The sequence below is a fragment of the Watersipora subatra genome, chromosome 4 (assembly GCF_963576615.1).
Source record: "Watersipora subatra chromosome 4, tzWatSuba1.1, whole genome shotgun sequence".
NCBI lineage: Eukaryota > Metazoa > Bryozoa > Gymnolaemata > Cheilostomatida > Watersiporidae > Watersipora > Watersipora subatra.
In genome coordinates this window covers 23,707,715-23,734,601 of record NC_088711.1, presented here as the reverse complement: position 1 = coordinate 23,734,601, position 26,887 = coordinate 23,707,715, and the positions used below count along the sequence as shown (strand labels likewise).

Genomic DNA, 26,887 nt, shown 5'->3' with positions numbered 1-26,887 from the left:
AAAAACCTATAGTGGGCACACTGCTTAGTACAGACATGGTATAGTCTGGGGCTGCAATCAACCCATAGCGGCACACTCCTTAGTACAGACATGGTATGGTCTGGGGCTGCAACACACCCATAGCGGACACACTGCTATGTACAGACATGGTATGGTCTGGGGCTGCAATACTACAGAGGCAGGAAACTGCTCAAACTGAAATGGTTTACAATGAGGTTGACACAGTCACATTTGTGCCCCATCAATCATGCTGCAGGAAAAGAAGTGTAATACTCTCACATAAAGGAGGCTGTTGTGCTTGCCTGAGCTTAAGACACGTTTTAATTCTAACTCGCTCGCCAGAGAGTTGCTGTCGGGACAGATCATAAGCCTCTAGTTTTATATTGGAGGTGAAGGATTTGGCTGGATAGTCTCTAAATGTACAATGCTTCATGCTGTGATTATTGACACTTCAAATAGTTTACAAACTTCTAAAAACTTTGAACCGCACAACTAAACTCTTCAACAACATGGTGTTAACAGATTGTTAACAGATTGTTAACACCCTGTTAACAGATTGTTAACACCATGTTAACAGATTGTTAACAGGGTGTTAACAGATTGTTTCACCTGAACATTATTCAATACAACTTGTAACTTATAGAGTACTGCTGTGGATGTCATTTCCTGTTTCCCTCCAGTATACATGTATATATCGATATAATTTTGTTTCAATCAGAGTTTTCATCAGTTATCTTACCCTGTGTCAGATATCTTGTGTCAATCTCATTTGTAAACTCAATAAGTACTGCGTCATGTTTATTGCTCAACATTTTGAATTTTTCAGAGTACACACTGGTCTTAGTTATTCTTGCACCAAAAGAGAACCAGACAGATTGTTTTCCATATTTACTAGTCAGTTAAATCAATATCAATATAGTGATATGAGCGTACAAGAGTTTTTCACAAATTTATTCTAGAGTTTGCCTACAATAGATTCCCATATAAGTAGGGAGATTGAAATAAATATCAAGTGGCTAAACTAGTGGTAAAAACTTTGCATACCTTTGCAACGTAACTTTGACTAGTGTGACCATTTTGAACAAAAGCAGGTTCTGAATATATGTTATGAACATCTTTTAATGTGACAACTAAACTTGACATCCGATAGCTGTAAATTCACGGCTGAGCAGTTGTCTTCTCACCTTTGTTGTAGGTAGGGCAGACTCAAATCTTATATTATCTCTATGTAAGAAAACACAAGGTTATGCATGACATCCTCAAAGAAGGAACCTTATTTAAAATATACATATGCTGATTAACATAGGCTAAATTTTCTATCATATATGCCTCAGATGGTTTTGATAAACCGCTCCAAATCAGAATTCAGAGATGTTGTCGAAGGAGTTATAATTAGCAGTTTTGCGTTAGGTTTTGACTAGTGGAAATGTACTTATAAACAACATCCGCTGCTTTAACAAATTAAAACTGATGAACAAGGCTCATCCATTTCAGCACTCAACTGCAGCTAACAATTCTGCTATTCGCTAACCATTCACCTGGTCTGCTGCAGGAGCAAAGCCTGGTTTACGTATTTCTATGCTCTCTCATAGATTACTACCAGTGAATTGCACAGCATGAATATATATCCCTGCTCATTTATTATACACATACAGTCTTTCACTAGAAAACACAAACTTGTGTTTTCGATATTGTCATGAACAATGTAAATCCAATGTGTAAAATTGACCAATACTTTGAAAGTGCATAAAAACATTGTAGTAAAAAAATACTCTCATCAACATTTGGATAAAGTGTTACTCTTTAACCCAAGGAGTAAATATTGAATTAGTTAAAGTTAGCTCAAAATGTTGCACCATGAGTTGTGCTCAACTTGACAGTTCTTAGGTAACAGATAACCTCCGCTGCCACTGGTCAATACTCAACACCACCTATTACGTAGCATGACTTTAGGGATGTAAAACATCCAGGCTTTCTTCAGTCAGTTACAAAAACCCTACTCTCTGTATACTGCAGGAATAATCTACTAGGTAGCAGTTTTCATACCAATACAAAGGTTCTATGAATATATAAGCTCTAAGGCAATGATTAGACGTTATCAAATTTGAGCAAAATAAAACTGTATATGTACATATATGTCATAAAATAGTATACAAAATATTAGAAGAACAAAAATTAAAATGCCAGTGTAACAATGAACGCAAAAGCATTCAGTTTGCTAGCCATAAAAACATTAATAATTCTGCCAAATCAAGTCAATATTATATTCTCCTGTTTAATGGAAATAAAGCTACTTTGAAAAATGATGCTAACTGCAATACTAGAGAGTACTTCTCACGGATATTCAGCTAGTACAAAAGTATAGACTGTTATAAGATATGGCTGTGTGATTCATAGTAATCATTAGACTTCAACTAGTCTCCTCGTAGGCAGACTATAGCTTAATTATGCAGACGAATAAGTCAATAATTAGGAATCTCAGGCTTTTCACAGACTGCAAATGCAAAATAATAAGGCTATAAAAACTTAAAAAGCATGTATATCCACCCTTGAAGTCGTCTGTCCCTTCTTAAAGAGCACTGCTCAAAGATACGTCGTGCTTGCATCATCTTGCCTAAAATGATTGAATCAATGGTAACTCATAACCACTCAGACACCTGCCACTGGTCATTACTAAACTATGGCAATATGTAACCATGTCATTGAATAACCATGTCATTACCAAAACTTAGCATCACATAGCCATATTATTATCTACAGCTCATGTTTAAACAAAAATGATGACAGATTATGCAGCTACTTACCACTATGTTTTATCTGACAGAAGATACGGTATCTATGGAATGTCCATTTACCTTGGAGAGTCGATGTTGGCTGTAGCCTCTTTCATATCAACAGGAAGGGGTTTGTTATTGGTCTCTGGTAGAAAGGCAGACAGGAAGCTAGAGAGTATGAGCAGTGCACCGTAGACAGCAGGAGCGATAATGGCTCCACTGATGTTAGGATTTTTTATAACTTTAGTCTACAACAAGTCCAACACTGTGCACCCTGGGACTGACGAGGTAGGCAATACAACTCTTGCCTATGTGTGTCTCAAAGTGTGCTAACGACAGTACATGGCCTCATCAGTTACCTTCCATAAGAATTACTAAGTCGATTTTAAGATTTGTAAAAAACAGGTTGCAATCCTCTAAGGCTGTTTAGTCAACCAAAGCTATAAACAGGATATATTCAATAGTCTCTGTAAGAATATATGACTTTTTGACCTTTTGTATAAAATAATAGAAGGTATGAATATATGAAAAATCGACTATATCTAATAGACATGTAGGTAATAAAAATGAACTAAAAAAAATACTTAACAGTAGAAGCAATTACACCATTTTCCAGCGTTGATAATAGCTCATATATATATATATATATATATATATATATATATATATATATATATATATATATATATATATATATATATATCTACTAGCTGTGCTTCCCGTCGTTGCCCAGGTAATAAAAAAGTCTTAAGACAGAAAATTGATTTGTATTTAACATAATATGTTAAATACAAATCAATTTTCAATATGTTATTTACAAATCAATATTATTTAACATAATACGTTAAATATTTATTATTTGTTATATTATAACAACATTTCCCATTGAAACTTTCAAACTACATATCATGAGAGAAGTGTTTTGTGTAGTTGGAATAAATCAAAAGAAAAATGAAAACAACTGTTAGAAAACTTTGTCAAACAACTGTAACTGTCAAGCTATTAGCCCGGCACATTGCCGATGGAAAATTCCAGTAAGCTGCTTAATAAGCTAGGCTTCTAATGACGGTAAGCCATGACTTTGCATCTGCATTGTTGTCCAGCTACAGCTATTCTAATAATAGCTATAGCCGGAATGACAGACATACGACATACAGACATACTTTGAAAAATATATACATATATATATATCTCAGTATCAGTAAGTCTGTGACTGTTGGCAATTCAGTCTGTCAAGCTATAGCTATTTAACCATTTAACCATGTAGCTCAGTGGTTAAATGCTAACGCGTTTAACCACTGACCTACACGCCTTACAATTCTATTGGTCTTATCATATACCAAATACCCTTTTCTCGATTGCACACACTAAATGACATACTAATTGATACATTACACCCATGAGTTATGATGCTCTTGTTATAAATTAATTGCAATATTGCAAAATAAATTTGCTACAGTTAAGCTAGCAAAATTTGCGTTTGGACAGGCAGCAATGCTGCTGCAAAGAACCAGTTCATGCCCTACAACAAACAATAAAAAATTTTTCATGTTTGTTTCCCTACCATGTCATTGATGAAGGGAGCCGCTGCGCTGCCGATGTGTCCAATCCACATGGAGACTTCAAGCATCGTAGCCCTCGTGGTTGTCGGGAATAACTCTATGCACCACAGATACATGATCTGCCAGCCTGCGGCTACACTCAACCGACCAACCATGGTAGTTGTAATAACAAGCCAGACCAAACCTGCACAGGAAATAGTAGTTGGTATGACACTGACACCTGACAGTAGGTGTCCCTTCATACAGGTGTCTTTTTTTATAACGTTAAGGGCACTCAATGGTTTAATATTGTTCAATGTTTAGTATCAACAACAACCTATATTGGTAATGTTTAAAAATGTTACTTGTAAAAAAATCAACTCAACTTAGGTGGCAGGCAGTAAATAAAATTTTTATAGAGATTCTCAGTTAATAAGAGATGAATATGCATGCTCAGGAAATTGTACAAATGTTGCAAGATAAACGTAGAATTGACTAATACCTAATAACTAATATTTAAATCCTTGTCAAATCACTACAATAATATTAATAATATAATTATAATCAATAGATAGTCAGAAACACGCAGCTTGTTATGAAACTTATTCACTTCTTTGGCATGCTAATAATTTTAATAACATTTTACTAAAAACTAAAATGAATAATATCTCACTTGGTGAGAACTCTTGTAAAATCGCTGCTGTTACGAGACCAACTCCACCAGCTGCCAGGAGACCGATGTAAATGACCTTTCTACCTCCTGGTATAACAAGAAACGCAATGCAATAGGACACTAGTTCTGTGGCACCTCCGATCAGGTTGATGATGTAGATATCTCCAGACAAGGAGCCAAGGCCCATCGCTAAACCCGAGTACCCCATGTTACACGCCAACCTGTGATTAACAATCTCTGTCAAGCTATAAATAGTCTTAGTGCTGTAGAAACTTTTACATTCAACTCCACAGGTAGAGTATTAGTGAATGACTGCAGAACATGATCAATAATGCAGTAAATAAGTAAACACGCTGCCTATTTTAGATAATATGATTAATCAGCACAAAACAAGTTCAACACCGGCGCGTAACGATAAAAGTGTAATAGTTGAATGGAGTTGTCTTCTTACCATCCAAAAGCACAAATCCCCAGAACAATCAGAAATCTTTTGTTCCCTAATATCTGCATGCACTCATTTGTCTCCGAGTCACGAACTTTTTCCTTTGATGCTTGTCCAAGCTTCTCATGACCATCAATGTCAGGGGTAAGTTCACAATTGTTCCTTAATGTTAGATTAACTGTTAGATTGTGGGAGCAACGATTCCAGTAAGCTATTTTTTCCAGGATGGTTTGGGCTTCCCTTGTCTTTCCTTGACTGTACAGCCAGTGGGGTGATTCATCAAACAGGCTACACAGTAAACAAAAATGGACTCGGTGACAATCATGTCATTGGACTATGATGAAGTCAGCTTATATTCAATTGTCTTTTTAGCGATATCGGTAAATGCCAGACACATGTGCATTTTACGTCATAAAAACAAAACCAATGGAATCAAAAAGAGAAGAAACAAAAAGGAGTGAAACAAAAAGAGAATTTTAAAAACATCTGAAAGCAAAGAGTTAAAACAGTGGTAAACAGGTTGATACAATGAGAAGACAACTCACAAGAAAGCCATAATGCAGAATGCAAAGCATGGTACAGTGATTGCCATATGCAGAAGTCTCCAGTCGCGGATGAAATAGCCAAATAAAGAAAGGAGACAAATTCCGGATCCCCATGAAAAGACAAGGCCAATGAGAATTACTGGTCTTTGACGAGGAGTTGTCACTTCGGTAACTGTAACATGAAGCTTTCAGTTTTCCGTGATAGAACAGAAACGAAAGCTTGTAGTTGTCTATGTATTATATATTAATTAAAGAATTGAGCACTTATCTAACCTTATCCATCAATCACACGCGTGGATGTCAGAGGAGCTAGTTGGAGCTGAGATAGTTAGACTGAGGGCTATGTAAATAACAAAGCCAGACTATTAACAGACACACTGGTCATCAACAAGGATGTGTACTCAAGCTATGGTGAAGGTTGTTTTCTTGTTGAATTAAAAATAGATTGCACAAATTTTTCCTTAGACAAGTTGCATAACTAGAGAATTGGTTTACTGCATCTGATAAGAATATCCATAAAACTCGGTATCTTAACAAAGAGCAGCTGATATGCTCCCAATATCATGTGCCAACATGCATCACATTACATTTGAAAAAAAAAGATAACTAAGGTGTCTAGGCAGCGATGATCGTATATTCCTTACGGAATGTGGCGCAGCCATCATAGACAGCCATGATGGCTACAGCAGCGAGACACCTGAACACTATATACATGGCAACATTCACAGCATACGCTGTCCCCATTCCAGTCGCTCCAAGAGACAGCAATCCGACCACAATAGTTCTCTTCCTTCCGAATCTATAAAAACAACTTTGTACATTTGTAAATTGAAAAGGAGGCACAGGATTCAAGGGAGAATCTCCTAATCTAGAATAAAGTGATCTATTAGTTAAAAGTGTGAAACTCGAGTCAACAGTTTTGCTCGTAGCCTCACCAGTCAATTGCTACAACAACACAGATAGCCTGTGCTCTAAGGAGCCCGCTGATATAGTCTTATAGGATAAGACTAGAGAGACAGATAGCCTGTGCTCTAAGGAGCCCACTGATATAGTCCTATAAGATAAGACTAGAGAGACAGATAGCCTGTGCTCTAAGGAGCCCACTGATATAGTCCTATATGATAAGACTAGGGAGGCATACAACAAATGTGTATGCAGAGCATCTTCAGTATTATGAAAACAGGCCAACCTAATATTTCACAAAACTGGTCAGTCCCTGTAGCAAAATTCAGTGGATAAAATGTGAGAGAAGACAAATCTAGATTATTTTTTTGCGCTAGTGCCTATTCGTGCATTACAATTTCAAGTCTTGTACCACACATGAATAAGGTGAGAAATAATCATGTGATATATTCTATAGCAATTGTGACTTGAGGCTATTTAGAGCCTGTCAATTCAGAATGCTTCGAGTGTCACAGAGTGTGAGTAAACAGTCAAACAGTGTGATTATCAAATGCACATCAATCAGGTTTCAAAGTCGAGCAACAAAAGAAATATATGCACAATCAATTACTTTTAAATGAATTGTTACAGTCAAGGAAATGCATGGTAAAGCTCACATTTTAACATTAAACATTAACCAATGGTTGTATGCAGCTTTACATTAAAAAAAATTTTCTACTTCAAAAAAAACATGCCGATATTGCACATTTTTATTATTGAAACATAAAATATTCAAGGACTCCAACTTTTTCAAACAGGAAACAGTAAGGTAAGTGATTTATTCATGCAAAATAAAAACTAGGCATTCACAAAACTCATTAAAAATATTTATTTTGGAAAACAACCTTTATTTATGAAATATAATTACCATTATTCTAGCTATTTGTAAGTTAGAGAGCCAATCTGTATACACCCTATTAGCAGATGAGTTCTATTTAAAGCACATCAGTTATATCAGTACTGTTTCAGCTTATTCAGGTTCTTCAATATCTTGGCTTTCAAGTGAGCCATTGTTTAACATGGTGAGACAGACATTGGTTAGTGTTTATAGGATTTCCCCAGAGCTCTACCATAGAAATGTTCAATGGTATAGGCTGGCAAATTATGACGTCACAATTTTCATATTCGGTGTTGTGTGCTCTTACCGCTTATTTATCAACTACGATAATGACGCTAGTGGTAGGCAAAGATAGGACAACTTAAGAGAGCCGATGAAGATGACAAAGGAATCAGTGTCATTAGCTCTCCATGTACAGATTATTTCTATGATAAATAGCTCAGATTCTAAGCACCATAGTATGATTTCCCAATGATATTATGCACTAACCCTCTCTTTTTATTGTGATGTTGAGGGGCATGAGTGAGGCTAATTAATTTCAAGCATCGCGTGATCTCTCAAGAGTGCAAAGTTCAGTGCAGGACACAATTTAATCGATGTGATTTAATTACCTTCATCAACGACAGTATATTTATTGAAACATTGTCATATTTAGAAAACAAAATGGAAGACGATACGAATTCTTCAGATAATACTACTACAACAGCAACTACTTCCACTACTTATGGTTCTAAAGGCAGCAAGAGACAAACAATGCCATCATATAAAACGTTGTGATAATAATTACTATAAATGTTTAAAATGAACCAAAGAATGAAATTGGCAGACTCTAACTAACACTAGAAATCTATTAACCCAGAACATGTGTTTGTATTGGTCGAGCGTTAGCACGATCCCCGGGCATTGTTGATCATCTAGAATCCTAGTTTATTATTAGCGCTCTCTGGATTTAAGAGCACTGATTGTCACAGAAAAAGTGCAGCCTCAATGGCAGCGAAAGGGACCAACAACCTAAAGCCAAATGCTAATTATGACATCACATTGTGGGAACCACAACCAAATGTTTTTTTATTGCAGGACATACTTTTGACACCCTGTTTTTTCAAAGTTCTATTATTCTTTGAGTATTGAATGTAGGCACATTTAAAAGCCAAAACTCGGAAGTACTGAAATATATGATAAAAGTACTGATATAATTGACGTGCTTTAAGTAACAATATAATCTGTTGTTGTTGTTGCTGTTCAAAACTAAATGACGGGAATAACATTTCCTGAGTATATTGTGAAGAGAAAGAAATTTTCTGTAAAAGGTTTCATCTCATTCGTGCGCATGCCAACAAATTGGTAATACTTTCTGATGTTCTTAACAGTGGTGCTTACTAGTTCACAATTCTTAAGACAATAGTTACTTCTGGTTGGGAAAACATTTTAAGCAAAGAATATATTCAACAATTCTGGTTTTTAGATTATAAATCTATATATATATTTTTCAAAGTATGTCTGTATGTCGTATATCTGTCTGCATTCCGGCTCTAGTTATTATTAGAATAGCCTAGCCGAGCAACAATGCTGACACAATGTCATTGCTTGCCGGCATTTGAAGCTTACTAACTAGCTTAATGGATTTTTCCATTGGCAATGTGTCAGGCTACTTCGCAATGGCTTACCACTTGCTGGAGAGTTGCCTGCCTGCAAGTGGTAAGCAAATCTCATCACTTTTCATTGTTTATAAGCTGATTTTTAATACCCAGGCAACGCCGGGAGGCACAGCTAGTATCTCTATAAAATATAACAATGCAGTGGTTGTAAGTTCCATGGCCAGTAAGAAAAATAATATATTATACTATACCATTTACGGCATAATCTAATATAACATAAAACTGTATAAGTATAAGAAATAGGAGGTAATATAATATAACATTCGACAAATGTCAAACAGGCATACTTAAAGTCTCACCTGTCTAGAATTTGTCCGACAATGAAACCACCTGGTATTCGTGTGAGCATGAACAGCGTGTTAGCCACTGTACTCCATATGACATTGGAACATACCAGATCAAACTGAAAGGAGCAGATGCCTAGTTACCAAAGTTTAGAGGCACTTCTGTTTATTGAAAAGGTTTGCTGTTTGTGAGAGGTTGTGTGTACACTCACTGTACAAGCAAATACGCCTGTCATATCAACCTACATGTATCATTGTTTCTATGCAGAGCTTCTATCTGTGATTAGCGAGCTGATTGGCAACATAGTTCTGCACATTGGACCTACAAATAGCTGTGCTAAGGCTAATGTATTGCTGTACAACTCTGTGACTATGATACTGAGGCTAGTGTTATGAAACTGCACCTCAATGACTGTAGAGACTTTTGCGTCCCGCTTATAATTACTCGGGGTTGCTTGAAGAATGATTAGGTTTCACCGCTAGTCTTTGTTATATTTAGACTACGGTGAAGTCTGTAAAAAATAACTTCACATAAACTAAGCGAAAATGTTACAAAATACTAATTAATTGATAAAGCATAAACTGCACAGCGTAATAGCGTAGAGTAACACACAGTATATAATATAATGTCATATAATATGTCATATAATATATAAGTAATGGAAATAATGCTGGTGGCTGCCTAACCTTTCCGTTACAAGTCTTCCAATTGCCAAAATTAACTTTGTTGAAACATGTATCTTTGCAACAAATAAAAGGTATTACATCAAAATACATACATTAAATCAATGACCTTTGTCTCCTTTTAACGACCTTCGATTATTAACATTGTTCTGTAGTGTTCACTGTTTCCAGTACTAAGGCTTCTAATTACCTGTTTCCAGTATTAAAGCTTCTAATTAACCATCTCTGAAATCAGCTGACTTATTTGAACTATTATAAACTAGAGCACCAAAGGGGTCCCCGGATTGGACAAACACTCTGCGAGTTCACCTGACAGTCAAATCCACGCCAGAACAAGCAACGCCGACGGTAAAAGACATGTGAAAGTCACCACTGACGCACTCCGAGACACAACAGAGAGGTCACATTAGGCCACCTTAATCAAGTGCTTGGCTGTAAAAGTAATTAATAGGCAGGGTCATAGAGTTATCTCTCCCCTAGAGTGATAGCTGTGCCTTCAACAACACAAGCGTTTCCGGTGCCAACAAGGAGCGTTTAGGCCACGCCCCTTTTTTATGCTAGTCAATCGTAGTGATTGACAGAACAATAAAATCAGCCATGAGAATGATCATGAATTTCCACAGTTAAGATAGTAATTATTGCTCATATTAAAGAAATGATGATTATAGTTTATTACTCTAATATATGCTTATTATTTTAAGCAATTCAATACCTACATGACTTGCAAAGTCACTGAATAGATAGTTTTAGGTGAGTTATTGCAATCAGTTACTCCAATGATATACAGCTCCCACACATGGGGGCTGTATATCATTGGTTACTCATAGATAAGATAGATAGTCATACTGGGGTTGTGTTACATTGGTGTGATGGGAAGCTAATCGACTGCCATCAACTGAAAGTATTGACATTGTATGGTGATAGAGTGATTCATTGACACCACAGTCCACAAACAGCCCTTAAATGTAATATTAGATTTCAATACATATCAATCAAATACATAGACTAGCTTGAAGCAAAGAAGTCCACTAGTTAGTGGACATCTTTGCTTGATATAAGCAAGCAAAAAGTTTGAAAGCTAGAGTAGCAAATGTTGTTATACGTTAAAAAAAATTATACTTAATTATACTAAATTATAGTTATTTAAAAATAAAATAGACTTTTTATTACTTTATTTATTAAATAATTTTTTATTGTAATCATAGCTAAACAGATTATATTTAGCCATTACCTGCTAATTATTTCACGTTTACATTTAAACACATTTGCAGTTCCATTTTTCTTCCTAATTTATTTCAACAAAAAACTTCTTTCATGATATGAAATTTAAAAGTTGTAGTTGTTTGAAAAAGCTTGAAAACATTTACAGTTGTTTTTATTTTTTCTCTTCTCTTCATTTATTTCAATTACACAAAACACTTCTCATGATATGTAGTTTGAAAGTTAAAGTGGTAAATGTTGTTATATGTTAAATAGAAATAAATTATCCTTAATTATACTAAATTATAATTATATAAAAATAAAATAGACTTTTATATTACCTTATTTATTAAATAATTTTTCATTGTAACCATAGCTAAACAGATTATATTTAGCCATTACTTGCTAATTATTTTACATTTAAACACATTTACAGTTTTATTTTTCTTCCTAATTTATTTCAACAAAACGCTTCTTTTATGGTATGAAATTTAAAGGTTGCAGTTGTTTGGAAAAGCTTGAAAACATTTACAGTTGTTTTCTTTTTCCTCTTAATTCATTTGAACTGCTTAAAAATATTTTCTCATGATATGAAGTTTAAAAGTTAGAGTGGTAAATGTTATATAAAAATAAATTTTCTGTCCAAAGACTTTTTATTACTCGGGCAACTCGGGTAGTACAGCTCATAGTTGATGGCAGTCGATTAGCTTCCCATCACACTAATGTTATACAACCCCAGATGACTATCTATCTTATCTATGAGTAACTGATTGGATTAACTCACTTACTTAACACTATCTATTCAGTGCCTTTGCAAGTCATGTAAGTATCAGGGATTACGTGTATGTCACAATTTTCATTTCCATAACATTTCCATAATTTATTTCCATATTATTTCCATTTCCATAATATTTCCATAATTCATTTCCATATTATTTTCATTTCCATAACATTTCCCTACTTCATTTTCATATTATTTCCATTTCCATAACATTTCCATAATTCATTTCCATTTCCATAACATTTCCCTACTTCATTTCCATATTATTTCCATTTCCATAACATTTTTATAATTCATTTCCATATTATTTCCATTTCCATACCATTTCCATAATTAATCTCCATATCATTTCCATTTTCATAGCATTTCCATAATTCATTTCTATATTATTTCCATTTCCATAACATTTCCCTATTTCATGTTTATATTACTTCCATTTCCAAAATTCATATCTATATTATTTCCATTTCCTTACCATTTCCATATTTCTAAAATAAAATTTCCATATCCATTTCCCTAAAATTATGGAAATATTTATGTTTATGAAAATGGATATGGAAAACTGTAGGTAGGTATTGAATTGCTTTAAATAATAAGCATATATTAGAGTAATAAACTATAATCATCATTTCTTTAATATGAGCATTAATTACTATCTTAACTGGAAATTCATGATCCTTGTTTAACCATTCTCATGGCTGATGTTATTGATCTAGTCAATCACTACAATTGACTAGCACAAAAAATAGGCGTGGCCTAAACGCTCCTCGTTGGCACCGGAACCGCTTGTGTTGTTACCACTCTAGGGGGAGATAACTCTATAGGCACGGTGTCTTCCTGTAAAATGTTTGTTATTGGTTTCTTTATTGAAAGTCTCACGCACTTATGTGCGTTTAAAAGATTTCTACAATGACACTGGTGCTAGTCATTTGCAGCTGGCTTATAGAATGCACCTAACTTACTGTGGTACTGAGGCTAATGTGATAGAGTATACCCCAACTTCTATGGTATTGAAGCTATTGTAATGGAATGCACCTCACTGACTATGGTATTGAGGCTAGTTTAATGGAATGCACCACACTAACTATGGTACTGAGGCTAGTGTAATGGAATGCACCTCACTGACTATGGTACTGAGGCTAGTGTAATGGAACGCACCTCACTGACTATGGTATTCTCATAGACTGAGCTACTGTACTTGAAATTCAAACACTCAGTAGTTGTATTTCCAAGCACGCACTGATCCGTCAGGTTTTCTACCAAATACTTGCCACTGAAATTCTCAAACCCAGCATCAGCACACCTGTGGATAAGCATGTAAGGAGTGAAAAGGGATGACTGCCACACCTGAAACATTTCAACTCATTGGCTGGTTTATATTTCGCTTATTTCGCTGCTAGTTTGAAGAGTCATCGCAAACACGGGCGGGGCGAGTCCTACACGTTACACAAATCCTGTTGGCAAATCACCAAAATATCCCTTGCCGTAACACATGAACGTGTTTTAGCTTTGAAGTTAAAAGCAATCTTTCTCTTGATACACATTACTTGATTGGAGTTGCTTTACCTTTCATGGCCATGAGAAAGGAATGTTATTTGAAACTAGAGTTTAAAAAATAATGAAAGACTGTGTAAAGAGAAGTCATTCAGCTTTTTGAAGCGGACAGCAGTGATTTCACTGTCATCAGAACTGTAGATATAAGTTAATAATACCAGCCAAATTCTAAATTAATGGACAAAAATAAAACAAAAGTTAAACCAATATAATTCATATCCCTTGAGGCTGTTTGAGAGAAGTGATTCACACCTACTATCTACTAAGGCTGAGCTGGAAGTCTATCTTGATTAGTTGAACAGCCTGTAAATGCAGATTGATTAACCAATACTGTCGCTCTCGGACTGTCTCAAACTATATAAACAGATCTAAAACCCGAGGAATGTTTGTGTAGACCCAGAAAACTGCAACATATCCTACTGCCACAAAAGGGCAACTCTAGTTTCTCTGCCATCTGTGCTCTGGTGTACTAAAAGGTAGCCTTAATTAACTACAGCCAAAAGAAACCTCTTATGGAGAAGTAAATCAGGCTTCCAACTAAGGTAAGGGAAACTGGCCATCCACCAGAACATTGTCACCCCTATGACACTTAGTATTGTCTGGCAGGCAAGGTGGATGGTAGATTTGTGCTCTAAATGTTGTGTCGTACGATAGCCTTGTGTAGTTTATCACTGACCTGTAGTCCATATCTGCCTGAGTGAAAACTAGGACAAGCGACTGCATCGAGGTAAGCATGCAGCAGACAGCTGTTCCAAGCAGCATGCATATCTGATACTTTCGTATGTCGCCCACTTGTAGAAGAGCGTCGTTGATGCTGTCACCGGTGGAAAGATGCTCGTTTGAAGACATTCTCTTCACTCCTTGTTTACGTCGTTTCTCAATTCCCCATTCAGCGCTAATGACAAGGCAGTACAGTAATGATCCGATAAGAAGATAAGGACGTGCGGTATAGATTGCATTCACTGCACAGCATTATTTGGCAACCTGTCGTATCATGTGCTTTTTTAGCCAGCATAAGTAGTAAGGCATCAATCAATTATAGAGATAGAGACAACAGATGCCTAATCAATATCAATTTGCTCGGTCTACTTTATGACTTGTGACTACAGAAAAGTAAGAAAACAAAATATCTTTTGCATTGCTCAAAGAAAGCCTAATCAAAAACAAGTGAAACAGGTTTTAAAGCACCAAATTAGATGGTTATAACCTTATTTAGGTTGTAATTTTTTGGAAGAATTGTGTAAAAGGAAACTTATAAACTGCTACATTATGTTGAAATCTATTTGCATCACAAATTTTGTGCATGATCAGCCACAGCCTATGTACTACCATATTAATGTAATACCCTAAACGGCTCACACAGTTTTCACTGACTCGTCTCTCAAGTTACACAGCTAGTATTGAGAGGTTCTAGTACTTGTACATACTCGACTTGGCAGCTATCAGTATGATGGTAGATGGCCTTAGTTCCTACAACTTAGCCTAAGCCACACTTGACAGGATTAAGTGATTAGGTAAACAAAAGAATTGTGTACTAAATTATCTTCTTGTGACATGCAGTTAGAGTTGCATAGCCTGTGAACATGTATCCTATATAATGTATATATTCTCATGCTGTTTTGAACACCTTGGGGCGCAGATGTACACCCTTTTATGTTTGATACAGTATCTAAGGCTCTGTAGGCTGACCACCCCATAGAGCAGGTGAATCTCATACTCAAAGTTGGTGTGTTCTAGCCCTCCATAAAAACACTTAACTGCATCTCTAACCAACAGTGAGTTGGTTTACGTACCTCCTAAACAGCTATTGTAATTGTGTTGAGGTGGGAGAGCGCTTCTCATATCAGGTAGCAACAATAACTGTCGCTCTCGAACTGCCTTAAACTATATAGACAGAACTGAAACCTAAGGAACGCTTGAGTAGACCCAGAAGGCTGCAGCATACCCTAATGTCATGAAAGGGCAACTCCAGTTTTTGGACCAGGTGTTCTCTGATGTAATAAAAGGTAGACTTCATTATTGACAGCAAAGACTACTTATGAAAAAGTATGGTAGGCTTCGGGCAAGAAAATCTCAGAATGTACTAGAACACTGTCACCCTTACGATACTCAGTATTGTTTGCCAGTCGAAGTGGATGATAAATTTGTGTTCTGTTTGATGACACTGACTGCACTACCAAATCTAATCGTTTGCTAAACCTTTGAGGGTTTGTTTCATGAAAAATGGAATACCTCTCCCAATTTTTAAGGAAAGATGTGACCATTTACTAAACCCACACTGTCAGCCATCTCGGTAATGATGCCACTCTAGGAATGCTACATTATTTATACAATAACGCCAAAAATGAAGCATAAAGTTTGAAAATTCCATCTTGCCTGTAAAGGACTGCAGACTAACCTCCATGAGTTGATGCAAAAACACCCTAAAAACAAAGTGTAGCAATGTTTACTGTATTAAACCAAATCAATTGTATATTGCTGAACCATACACATGAATGCCGAAGGATTGGCACAGTAAAAGGGATAGAGTGGTTTCAACCATGCAACACGTACTAATGCCCTGACTCCGCAAACGACATTCTGCTAGTCCTATGCATTCACTGGATGCTTTGTATATAAAAACTTGTATGATTAAGAAATTAACCAGATTAAACTTTTTTCCTAGCGGCGATAGACCTTGCACTCCTTTGGATTCATGTAAATGGTCTTAATGAGGTATCAATATCTGAGTAGGTTCACCTTTGTCTTTTCTTTCTTAATCGCTATCAGATGGCGTGTTAACCTTGACATAGGAAAAGCAGCCCAGATTATGAGGCATAAAAATATCAAAGGCATTATTGTGATGAGTACTTCCATTCCTACAGACCTTAAGAAGACAGAGTCAAACCTGTCAGACAAGACTGGTACTTTGACCCTGAATGAGATGGTTTTTAAAAAGCTGCACCTCGGCACAATCTCCTACACTATTGATATTACGGGGATGAAGTGGAGAACACCTTACCACATATGGTTCCTCAGTTACTACCCTCAGAGCACCTCGCAGCGAAGAATCCACAACACTGCTATAACCTTTGTCACAACGTGACTTTTGTCTATGAACTGCTCACTGCTATAACCTTTGTCACAACGTGACTTTTGTCTATGAACTGCGAAGCAGTCCAACCAGCGTGATCAACCAAGCCTCAACCCTGAATGAAGCTGACTTATTAAATAACTAAAGCAGCGGGTCCAGTCATAGACCTATTAACTATCCATTACTATATATTAAGTATAGTTAATAGGTCTATGGGTCTATAGCACTGAGGTTTAGGATGAGAGAGCTTACTGCCATAATGCTACATGCTATATAGTTGGTGCAGATATGGTTACAGATATGGTGCTGATGTACAGTACAAGGCTGGTTAGAAGAGTAGACAGACAATATGGCTAGGGAAGACATGACGACTCTTCTCGTAGCAAAAAAATCATTGACAGAATATCAGTAGAAAACTTTGAGGCCAGGCACAATCAGGTTTAGCTGGGTTCTGTTGACTGTTCTAGAAAGAATAACGCTGTTGTTGAGAGCTTAGAGCGAGACCTTGAGCAGCTGTGGGTTACACGGGTAGAGGTCTAACTGAAAAAGTACGTTGGTTCTACACTAGAACTGCATAGGAATGCTGGCATAAGAATGCGGATGCTCACTAGAAGCGGGCTTGAGATAGCTATAAGCTCATGTCTAAAACTCAGCAGCTGTTTGTCTTTAATCAGACCTGTTCAGGAGCAGAAGTGTACATCCAGCAGCACTTGTGATTGTGGAGACTATTTAGAAATTTGCTTGAGCGAGTTGCACATGAATTAGCGAAGCTGGTCTGTAATAGCTCGAAGGAATAATACGCCACATGCCAGCGTCTCCTATACAGAAGGCTAATACTGGCCATTTATGACAAATCACAGAAAATATGAATAATACTATTGGCGGATGTTGAAAATGATGCCTCAATGATACATGCTGCTGACACAGCTATTGCCATTGTGGGTAAAGAGAGAAAACAAGCATCCTCGGCAGCAGGCTTTTTATCAACCAGTTTGACTATGTGAGCAAACTGATGCTGCGTGGTAGATACAGTTACAAAAGATTACCCTCATTATATAGCAATGATTATATCAACCATGCAATTAGTTTCTCATCCATATTCTGCCTCGCCTCCATTAAACTTGTTGTAAAACTGGAAATCAGTAGAGATAACCTACAAAACATCTGAAACTCGTGGCAGCCTAAAGAGTCTGGCCGCTATGTACTGTTCATTGAAAGGTCAAAGGTCATTTCAACAGAGGTCGAGTTAAAAAATTATAAAAAAAACTTGCTTTTTGTGTTTGAAGCAAGCTAGTGGCCCATCTGGCAATAAACTTCAAATTATTTTATCACATTGATACGTTGTTAAAATTAAAATGATATCTTTTTAGTCAGCCAGAATATGAGGTATCTATTTTTATAGTAGGAATTTTTATCAGTAATACTGTTGCTAATCTGTTCAAACATTTCCTAGAAAACTAAATTTATGTTTTATTTATTAAATTGTAAATATTACTCACAGTTATCATAAAATATTGTTTTTTGTTAAACGTCAATGTTAGTAATAGGTTTTTAATGGTGCTCATTTTGTTGTTTAATTCTGATATACTGCTACATATAAATTATGCCATTATGATGTAATAATAAATTTCATGTAATTTGTGGTCAGCAGCATTTGTGGTTGAACAATTCAAGTTATTGTTGCCAAGCTAAATTACTCCTATCTATATATATATATTTCTCAAAGTTTGTGTGTCTGCATGCGTGTCCGTGTATATCCAGCTATAGCTAATAAAATCTTGGAATTAAAATTCCGCATTCTAACGGGTTTGAATTCACGGAGATTGCAACTGCAAGTCTATAATCCACGCACTACCACTGAGCTATACAAGGTGTATTGATCAAAGACACTATCGTATAGAGTATGCACACACTATATGACAAATTATTTGAGCATGGCGCCCAGGCATTAGCATGCCCCTGTTAAGAAATATTTTTCGCCTAACTCTAGAAAAGTATGCTTTTTCGTTATTGTTTCCTTGGGGCAAATTTTTTCTGCCAAATGATATCAACAATAATTTATCTTGAAAGTAAAATTTGATGATTTATGTGATTCAATACGTTATATTATATACGTTATATTATATACGTTATATTATATACGTTATATTATATACGTTATATTATATACGTTATATTATATACGTTATATTATATACGTTATACTATATAAGTTATATTATATACGTTATTAATAGATACATTGCTCGCCACGGCGAGTTCAGCGGTATCCGTTATGGTAAAAACGGATTCGCAAACGGATAAAGGATAAACTTTTAGTTCAAAGTTTGAAGTTCACTAAAATACGTACTAAAACTTACTGAAAATATGCGTTTAGTCAGCTAAATTCATTTAAGTTAGACTCAGCGTTTATGTTATGTGTCTGTCTCGACGGTAAGAACTCTTTACCTAGTACTTGTAATGTTATATTATTTTGCAGGTCATAACCACAAAATGCACTCAAGTCATTGTAGGTACCTAGGGTCACTAAGGTTAATATTTAATTTTGTTACTATTTTTTGATTACGATTTTTACATGCAATTGACATGCGAAAGTTGGCATACCAATTTTGGCATGACAACACTGAAACTAACTAAACACATATAATTGTAATGTATACCAAATAATTTTTTATTGTAATCGTAGCAAAACAGACTATATTTAGCCATTACTTGCTAATGATTTTACATTTACATTTAAACATCTTTACATGTTTATTTTTTTTCCAATTTTTCTCCTGAATCTTTTGGACTGCACAAAAACACTTTTCTCATGATATGAAGTTTAAAAGTTATAATGGTAAATGTTGTATATGTTAAATAAAAATTAATTTTCTGTTCAAAGACTTTTTCTATTACCCGAGCAATGTCGAGTAGTACAGCTAGTTTACATGTAAGTATTGCCAAAACTGTTATGGTAGTGCAGCTTATATTTAGCTCTCATAAAAGACACCTGGCTCAGAGTTTAAATAAATAAATCCATTAACTGAAGAAACTTGTCTATGGATTGAGTATTTTCAAGAGAGTATTATCCCATCAGTACACCATAGATATTACACTAACAAAGAGTCTGGTTTTCTTCTGTCGGAACGAATAGGTCATAATTTAGGTGGCAATGGGTACAGTTCACTATTTTGTCTTCAGCTCCCTCCTATTGAGTTCATCAGGTAGCATTTTCGGTAGTGTTGGGTTTCGAGCACTCTGTTGGCTTTGGCAGAGTATAAAAAGTAAGTTTCAGCTCTTCTCGTTTGGTTCCAGCAAGTTGAATTTCAGGTAGTGTTGAGTGCAGCTCACTTTGTTGGCTTCAGCAAAGTGAAATGTTGGTTCCAGCTTCTTTCTCTTGGGTGCAGCAGGATGAATTTTAGGTAGCATTTGGTTCAGTGCATTCTATTGGCAACAATATCCTGAGTATTAATAAATTGCAATGAACAATGTCACATTTTCTCCCTCCTAGGCTGTTGGATAGCCCTACCCGGATGATTCGGCCTAGAGTCAAAGTTACAGCTTGAGGTTAAGTCAAGATCAAGACTGTTTCTATACAAGCTATAAATATCAAAGACTTCTTGTAAGGAACTTGTATGCCAACGCACTGACTGGATGCTGGACTTAATCACTTCTTATCCCGAACCTCAGTGGTAAGTTCAAACCTAATTTTAGAAAGAATAAAGGAATCAGGTATGACCCTGAAGAAAGAAAAATGTGAATTTGGTTGTGATGAAATTAAGTTCTTAGGCCATGTAGACAGTGCTGCTAGTGTCAAACCTGACCCTGATAAGGTAAAAGCTATGATAGGGATGGCTCTGCCTACTAACAAAACGGAGGATAGACACCTAAACGGTATGGTAAATTACCTCAGCAAGTTTAATTCCAAGATAGCTAAAATGCGTGCTCCAATTTATGCTGTTTCTGGTACGAAGTCTGAATGGTTTTGAGGGAGAAGAGCAGACGAGAGATTTTTCTGAAATCCAGCAAGAGCTGTCTAAAGCGCCGGTTCTGTGTATCTTTGATCTGAACAGAAAGCATAGTGTCTGCAGATGCTAGTAAAAGTGCTATAAAGGTTGTGCTTCTACAACTAGATGTAATGGTGTGGGACAGCCAGTTGAATATGCCTCCAGAAAAATGACTTGAGCAGAGAAAAAATATGCAACGATAAAAAGAGGCTTTGTAGTACAGTAGGAACATAAACTTATCTTTTAGCCTTTTCCTTCAGAGGGTGGGCTACTCAAACAGAGTTGTTTCATAGTCAGAAATTTATGCTGAATTCAATTATAATGTTTCTACACCTATGTGTTTCGAAATTTCCGAGCTAGAGAGCACTTTCGAAATGGGAGGAGACAACTCCAAGTTTGCTTAAAAAACCTTACATATCAGACAAAAAAACTATTTTATAATCTCGAAAAACAATAAATGATTTTATTTGAGATAAAGTGAGTCAACTTTTAGCATTTCTTAACTCATGCCAAGGATGCAGCAAGACTGCTTGTTTCACTGTCTTGATCAACCTGTGACTGAACCAGTCTGATGTGCTCATGGACATGTTATGTCGATGCAAAACTGGGTGCCAGTCTCGTCACTGTCAGTGCAACAATACAGATCTTAAATGTATGGACATGTGCAGATGCAGCGGCTGACCAACAGAAATAAAGAGGATGGAGATGAAAGTAGTGATGCAGAAGACTCAGATGACTGTGAATTAGAAGGTTAGTATTCGAGTGGTATTGTAACCAGAAGTGTGTTTTATGTTTGATTAGAATCAGAACTGCTCTCAAATCATCTCAAATCATGGTGATTTGAATATTCGAATATTTGAAACAAATCATATTGTACTGATTTGACACAAATGGTGATTTGATTCGATTTGATTTAAAAAGTTTGGGAAGTAACTTGATTTGATTTGAAGTTTCAGGCTGATTTGAAGATTTGATTTGAAAAATAAATCAAACCACATCGCTACTTATAGCCTTGTTTTGTGTAACTGATCAAAATATTTTTATGGTGTTTACGAAGTTAGCCCAAACTTTGGCAAGAAAAGCGCACCATTGATACCGAGGCTAAGCGCACATGCGGGTTTTCAGAAAAAACAGAAAAAAAGAAAAGGACCGCGTGTCATGTCGAGTTTTTTGGTAAAAGTAGCTTCACCATGAGGTCCCACAAGAGCTCATTGAGATCTGAAAACTTGTGCGAGCTAGTTTTTCTAAAATGCAATTAGTGTATATAAGTTATAGCTATGCGATACGAGTTTTTTGCATTTCGATATGATATGCAATAAATCTCGACAATATCGATATTCGATACGATATTTGCATTCCTAATGATTAAGGAGTAATTAATGATGTTAGGTTTTGCAGTGACATAAATGAATACTGTATTGTAATAAAACCAAATGTTAGAAAATGGTATGATGTGCTTTGCAATGATGTTTTAACATACCTTGTAGAACATAGAACAAAACCAAATCTAGTGATGAATTTAGCATACATATAGTGGTACTGAGTTACAGCTATATTATTCCTATACATAGAACCCAAAACGGGCTGGGAGACCCCCTGCCCTTCTCTCCGGTTTAGGTCCTAAAGATAGGACTACAGGCTACAGCTACATTATATACTGTAGATTGATCATACTATGCAACAATTGAGTGAACATTTTGAAAGAGTATTTCAAATCATTCTCAAATGATTCGGGATTTGAATTCGTTATAAGACTGATTTGATTCGATTTGATTTGATTTGCTTTGAATCTGCTGACAAAGGTGGGGGATTTGATGGGATTTGTAGTTCGCCGGATATGATTTGAGTCATAAAAAAGTGATTTAAAAGCAGCTCTGATTACACTACATATACATGCATGTCATACTGTATAAAAGACTGACTAATTGAAATTTTACTTACATATTAGAGTACAAGGTTCCACATAATAAGCATTGAAGATGAATATATTATGCATACTAAAATATTATATATACATGGTCTGAGTCTTTAAACATACTTTTCATTCTGCTATGCAGATTTGTAATGATATGAGAGTTGCTGAATAACAAGGACAAACTGTAAAGCTGCCGCAATATCAACCAAACTGGAAAAGCATAATATTATATAATACAACTATGATATTATTCTAATATTTGAATAATAAATATTTTAGTTTTATTTTATTATAAATATTTTAATTTTACCACAATTGACTCCAACTTGGGTTATTGCTAATTATTTAGTATATATGTGCCAGTTTTATTATCACATTGTTGGTAGACGCACATAAAACATTACAGACATTTATTTAATTAAAATAATATTTTAATTATATTGCTCAAAAATGGAAAATCTGAGAAGTGTAGAAACTAGATATTTGAAATCAGCTTGAAATTCTGGTCTAGATGCCACTCTTATCACATAGCCCACCTCCAAAAGGAATAAATCACTCGTTTGACAACTTTTTGATGCACTCCTACTCTACTATTGGCCATCACTTGGGCTTGTCAGAAATTTGATTTTTATTTGGTTGGATGTAACATTGAAATCGAGACAGGCAAAAAGCCATTAGTGCTTATCTTGAATAAAAAAGATGGCCAATCTGCCAGTAAGAGTTCAATGTTTTAGGCTACAGTTGATGAGGTATGACCCCAACATATTTCATACACCAAGCGTCAATATGTGTTTAAAGGTTGACTTGCAATAAAATTCACATTACAGTTATTTGGTATCAAAAGATTCACCATGTCTTACTCTGCTGTGTTGTAAGTGCAAAATATGTGGAAATGTGATTATATGCTCTTTTCAAGGCTCAAAGACGAAAAGCCGCCGTAGATTGGAATCTCTTGATTTCGATGACGTAGCCAAAAAATTTGGTTATTGTCTTGTCACGTATGTTCTCACGTGAATTGAAAGGCCAATAAAAAGCTCAATATAAAACTTATCGTAGCACTAGTTTATGACAAGCACTTCAAGTTTTACCGAAGACCCCGTATCAAATATAGATGCTCGCTACTTTACAGTTTTGTTTTGGCCTGGTCTAATCGGCAAGTCGTGATCTGATCATGTGACTCAATACTTCGCAAATAATTTTGCAGCACTTTTTGATTATCACAGGTGACCAAAAGGCTCATCATGATTATCAGACAATGATATGTACTCTTTCGAGGTAAGGTTCAAAAATTAGACAAATTTTTATGGTAAGTTATAACTTATAATATATCACTGCTAAAAGTGACAGCATTACGATGACGATAAAACAGAGGCGTAAGAACAATAGACATGGTTTTATTGAATGCGTGAAGTATATTTGTGAAAATAGTTCGACGAATAAAGTTGCATGAAAGTGTAAACAGAAACCATCTCTCACAACTGCATCACATTTAAGCCGTTTTGGAAAGAGAATCCAAACTTTGGCGGTCTCGTGTGGATGTGATTAACTGTTAGTTTTTGAGCTTTTAAGAGCTTGTAATCACCTTTCCACATACGTATTTTGCGCCTACAAAACAACAGAGTAAGACATGTTAAATCTTTTGATACCAAATAACTGTAATGTGAATTTTATTGCAAGTCAACCTTTAACAGACTCATTGAGTCGTCCTAACAGCAATTATGATTTTCTAGACCTCAACAAAAGTAGGGAAATCGATGCATAGGTAGGGGCTATTATAGCATCTTTGATAGATACAGAAGAATGTGAAAACAAGATTAGAAATGCTATGAAAACTGATAATGTTAGTAAAGAGCTCCTTTGTCATATTAAAAATAATTGGAGAACTCCTATGCAATCGTTCAGTAATGAGATGTCAAAATTTTATACGTTTAAACATAATTTGACCTTGTGCAATGGGTTAATAATGTATGACTCTCGTATTTTCATCCCGGAACCCTTGCGGGAGTTGTGTTTAGCAAAATGCCATGAAGGTCACCAAGGTATTTCAAAATGTAGTCGCCGTCCGCAGGCCTACATTTGGTGGCCTGGTGTCAGTAATGACATTGAGAACTTTGTGAAAAGCTGTAATACTTGCATTTGCCTTAGTGACATTAGACACCAGCCAATGGTACAATGCATATTGTCTTCCTGCATTTGGGAGGTAATAGGCTCTGATATATCTGACTTGAACACCATGGCGCTCTATTTTTCAACACTTCCTTTACTGACATTTTATTAGGAGTGACGCTTAAATTAAAATTTTCTTTTAACCCTCTAAAGGCAGCGTTTAAATACAGATTTTACGGTATATTATAATAATCTCTTAACGCGACTACTAAAAATTGACATCCAATAGCTGTAAATTCACAGCTGAGCAGTTGTCTTCTCACCTTTGTTGTAGGTAGGGCAGACTCAAATCTTATATTATCTCTATGTAAAAAAACACAAGGTTATGCATGACCTCCTCAAAGAAGGAACCTTATTTGAAATACACATATGGTGATTAACATAGGCTATATTTTTTCCCACGACCAAACACAAGCGGAGCGAATGTTTGAGAGTTTTATGATAAATGCATGTGCACACAACTCACGAAAATTATTCATCAACAACGTTGCAAACCCTTGTACCGAAATCTCATCAACAAATTTAACCATTTTTGTGTAGAGTCGTTTAAAAATAATAACGATACAAAACACATATAAACCTATTTAAATATGTTACCAAGTCTTTTTAAATTGTCGACAATATCTTAAAACTTACCCATCTGATCAGATTTTACATAAATAGATAGATTATTTTGGCCGAAAATCGTTATTAAAACTTGCCAAGCCTTGATTTTGTTAAAATCAAGACCGGCAAACGAAACGCCGAGCGACAGAGAATAGAACCATTAAGTCGTGCGCATTTTACGAAAAAATAGTGTGCACATTTTGCCAGTATATAGCATTGTTGAATTGTCGAAAGTTTCTGTAATTAACATAGAAGTTCTGAAATATAATCGTTTCTTTTTTGCCGATTTCAACGTAACTGACATTTTAGACACTTTTGAGTACTTTGGTATTCTAACTGATGTCCAAAGCAGTGAAAGTAAAAGAAATGACGATGATATTTTTTTAACGATTCTTATGAGATTATTACAATATTTAATTATAAGTTTGGATGACTATTGAAGTGTTATAGTCACACTAACAACATCGATGATGGGCAATATGTTACTGTTATTATTTTTTCTAAATAGTTTTGTTAAATAGATTTTCTAAATATCTACATAAATATCACAACTTTTTGATATTGTTAGCTATGACGTTTTGAAATGTAAACAAAATTGTGCATTGGTTTTCTATTATTACTGTATTACTATATTAATAATATTGGTTATTCTAATAATATCAGTGCATATTACTTCTAATATTGGCCAATATTGCATTTCTCCTATTGCAGGGGGAGAGATATAAACATATAATCTTTTCCTTTCATTATTGCTTTTTGTTGTATATAATAACACCCACACCCAGTACATCACAGCTACCATTGCAGTTATCCTATTGCACTGCAGTGCCATTTGACTGCTGATATTGCATTTCTCAACCATCAGTACCTTTTATTTTTTCCAAGATCACTTTGGTCGTGGGCTGTATGACAGGGGAATTTCTAATGTATTATGTTTTGACAACTGAAAATGTACTTATAAACACCATGAACAAGGTTCATCCATTTCAGCACCCAACTGCAATTATCCCTTATGCTATTCGCTAAACATTTACCTGGTCCGCTGCAGGAGCAAAGTCTGGTTTACATATTTCTATAATCTTTCATAGATTAATACATGTACCAGCGAATTGCACAGCTTGAATATATATCCTTGCTCATTTATTATACACATACGGTCTTTTCACTAGAGAACACAAGTTTGTGTTTTCGATATTGTCATGAACAATGTAAATCCAATGTG

At 35.5% G+C, this 26,887-nt stretch overlaps 1 protein-coding gene and 1 long non-coding RNA gene across 3 annotated transcripts; one reads left to right on the top strand and one right to left on the bottom strand.

The window, feature by feature from the left end:
• Positions 1–1,634: 1,634 nt before the first annotated feature.
• Positions 1,635–14,804, bottom strand: LOC137392807 (organic cation transporter 1-like). Of its 2 annotated transcripts, XM_068079139.1 has the most exons (10): positions 14,593–14,804; positions 13,521–13,665; positions 9,713–9,816; positions 6,620–6,774; positions 5,976–6,147; positions 5,440–5,718; positions 4,989–5,209; positions 4,339–4,520; positions 2,856–3,022; positions 1,635–2,614 (listed from the first exon to the last, which is right to left on the bottom strand). In XM_068079139.1, exons 1-10 carry the CDS (start codon positions 14,763–14,765, stop codon positions 2,584–2,586), a joined length of 1,629 nt encoding a protein of 542 aa, XP_067935240.1. In that variant the 5' UTR covers positions 14,766–14,804; the 3' UTR covers positions 1,635–2,583. The 2 variants fall into 2 exon arrangements, with proteins under 2 accessions (XP_067935240.1, XP_067935241.1); XM_068079140.1 differs by lacking the exons at positions 13,521–13,665; positions 14,593–14,804 and adding an exon at positions 13,398–13,408.
• Positions 14,321–21,729, top strand: LOC137392809 (uncharacterized). Its single transcript, XR_010978249.1, has 3 exons — positions 14,321–14,458; positions 20,483–20,663; positions 21,647–21,729. It is a non-coding gene; the product is annotated as an uncharacterized lncRNA (long non-coding RNA).
• The last annotated feature ends 5,158 nt before the right edge of the window (positions 21,730–26,887 follow it).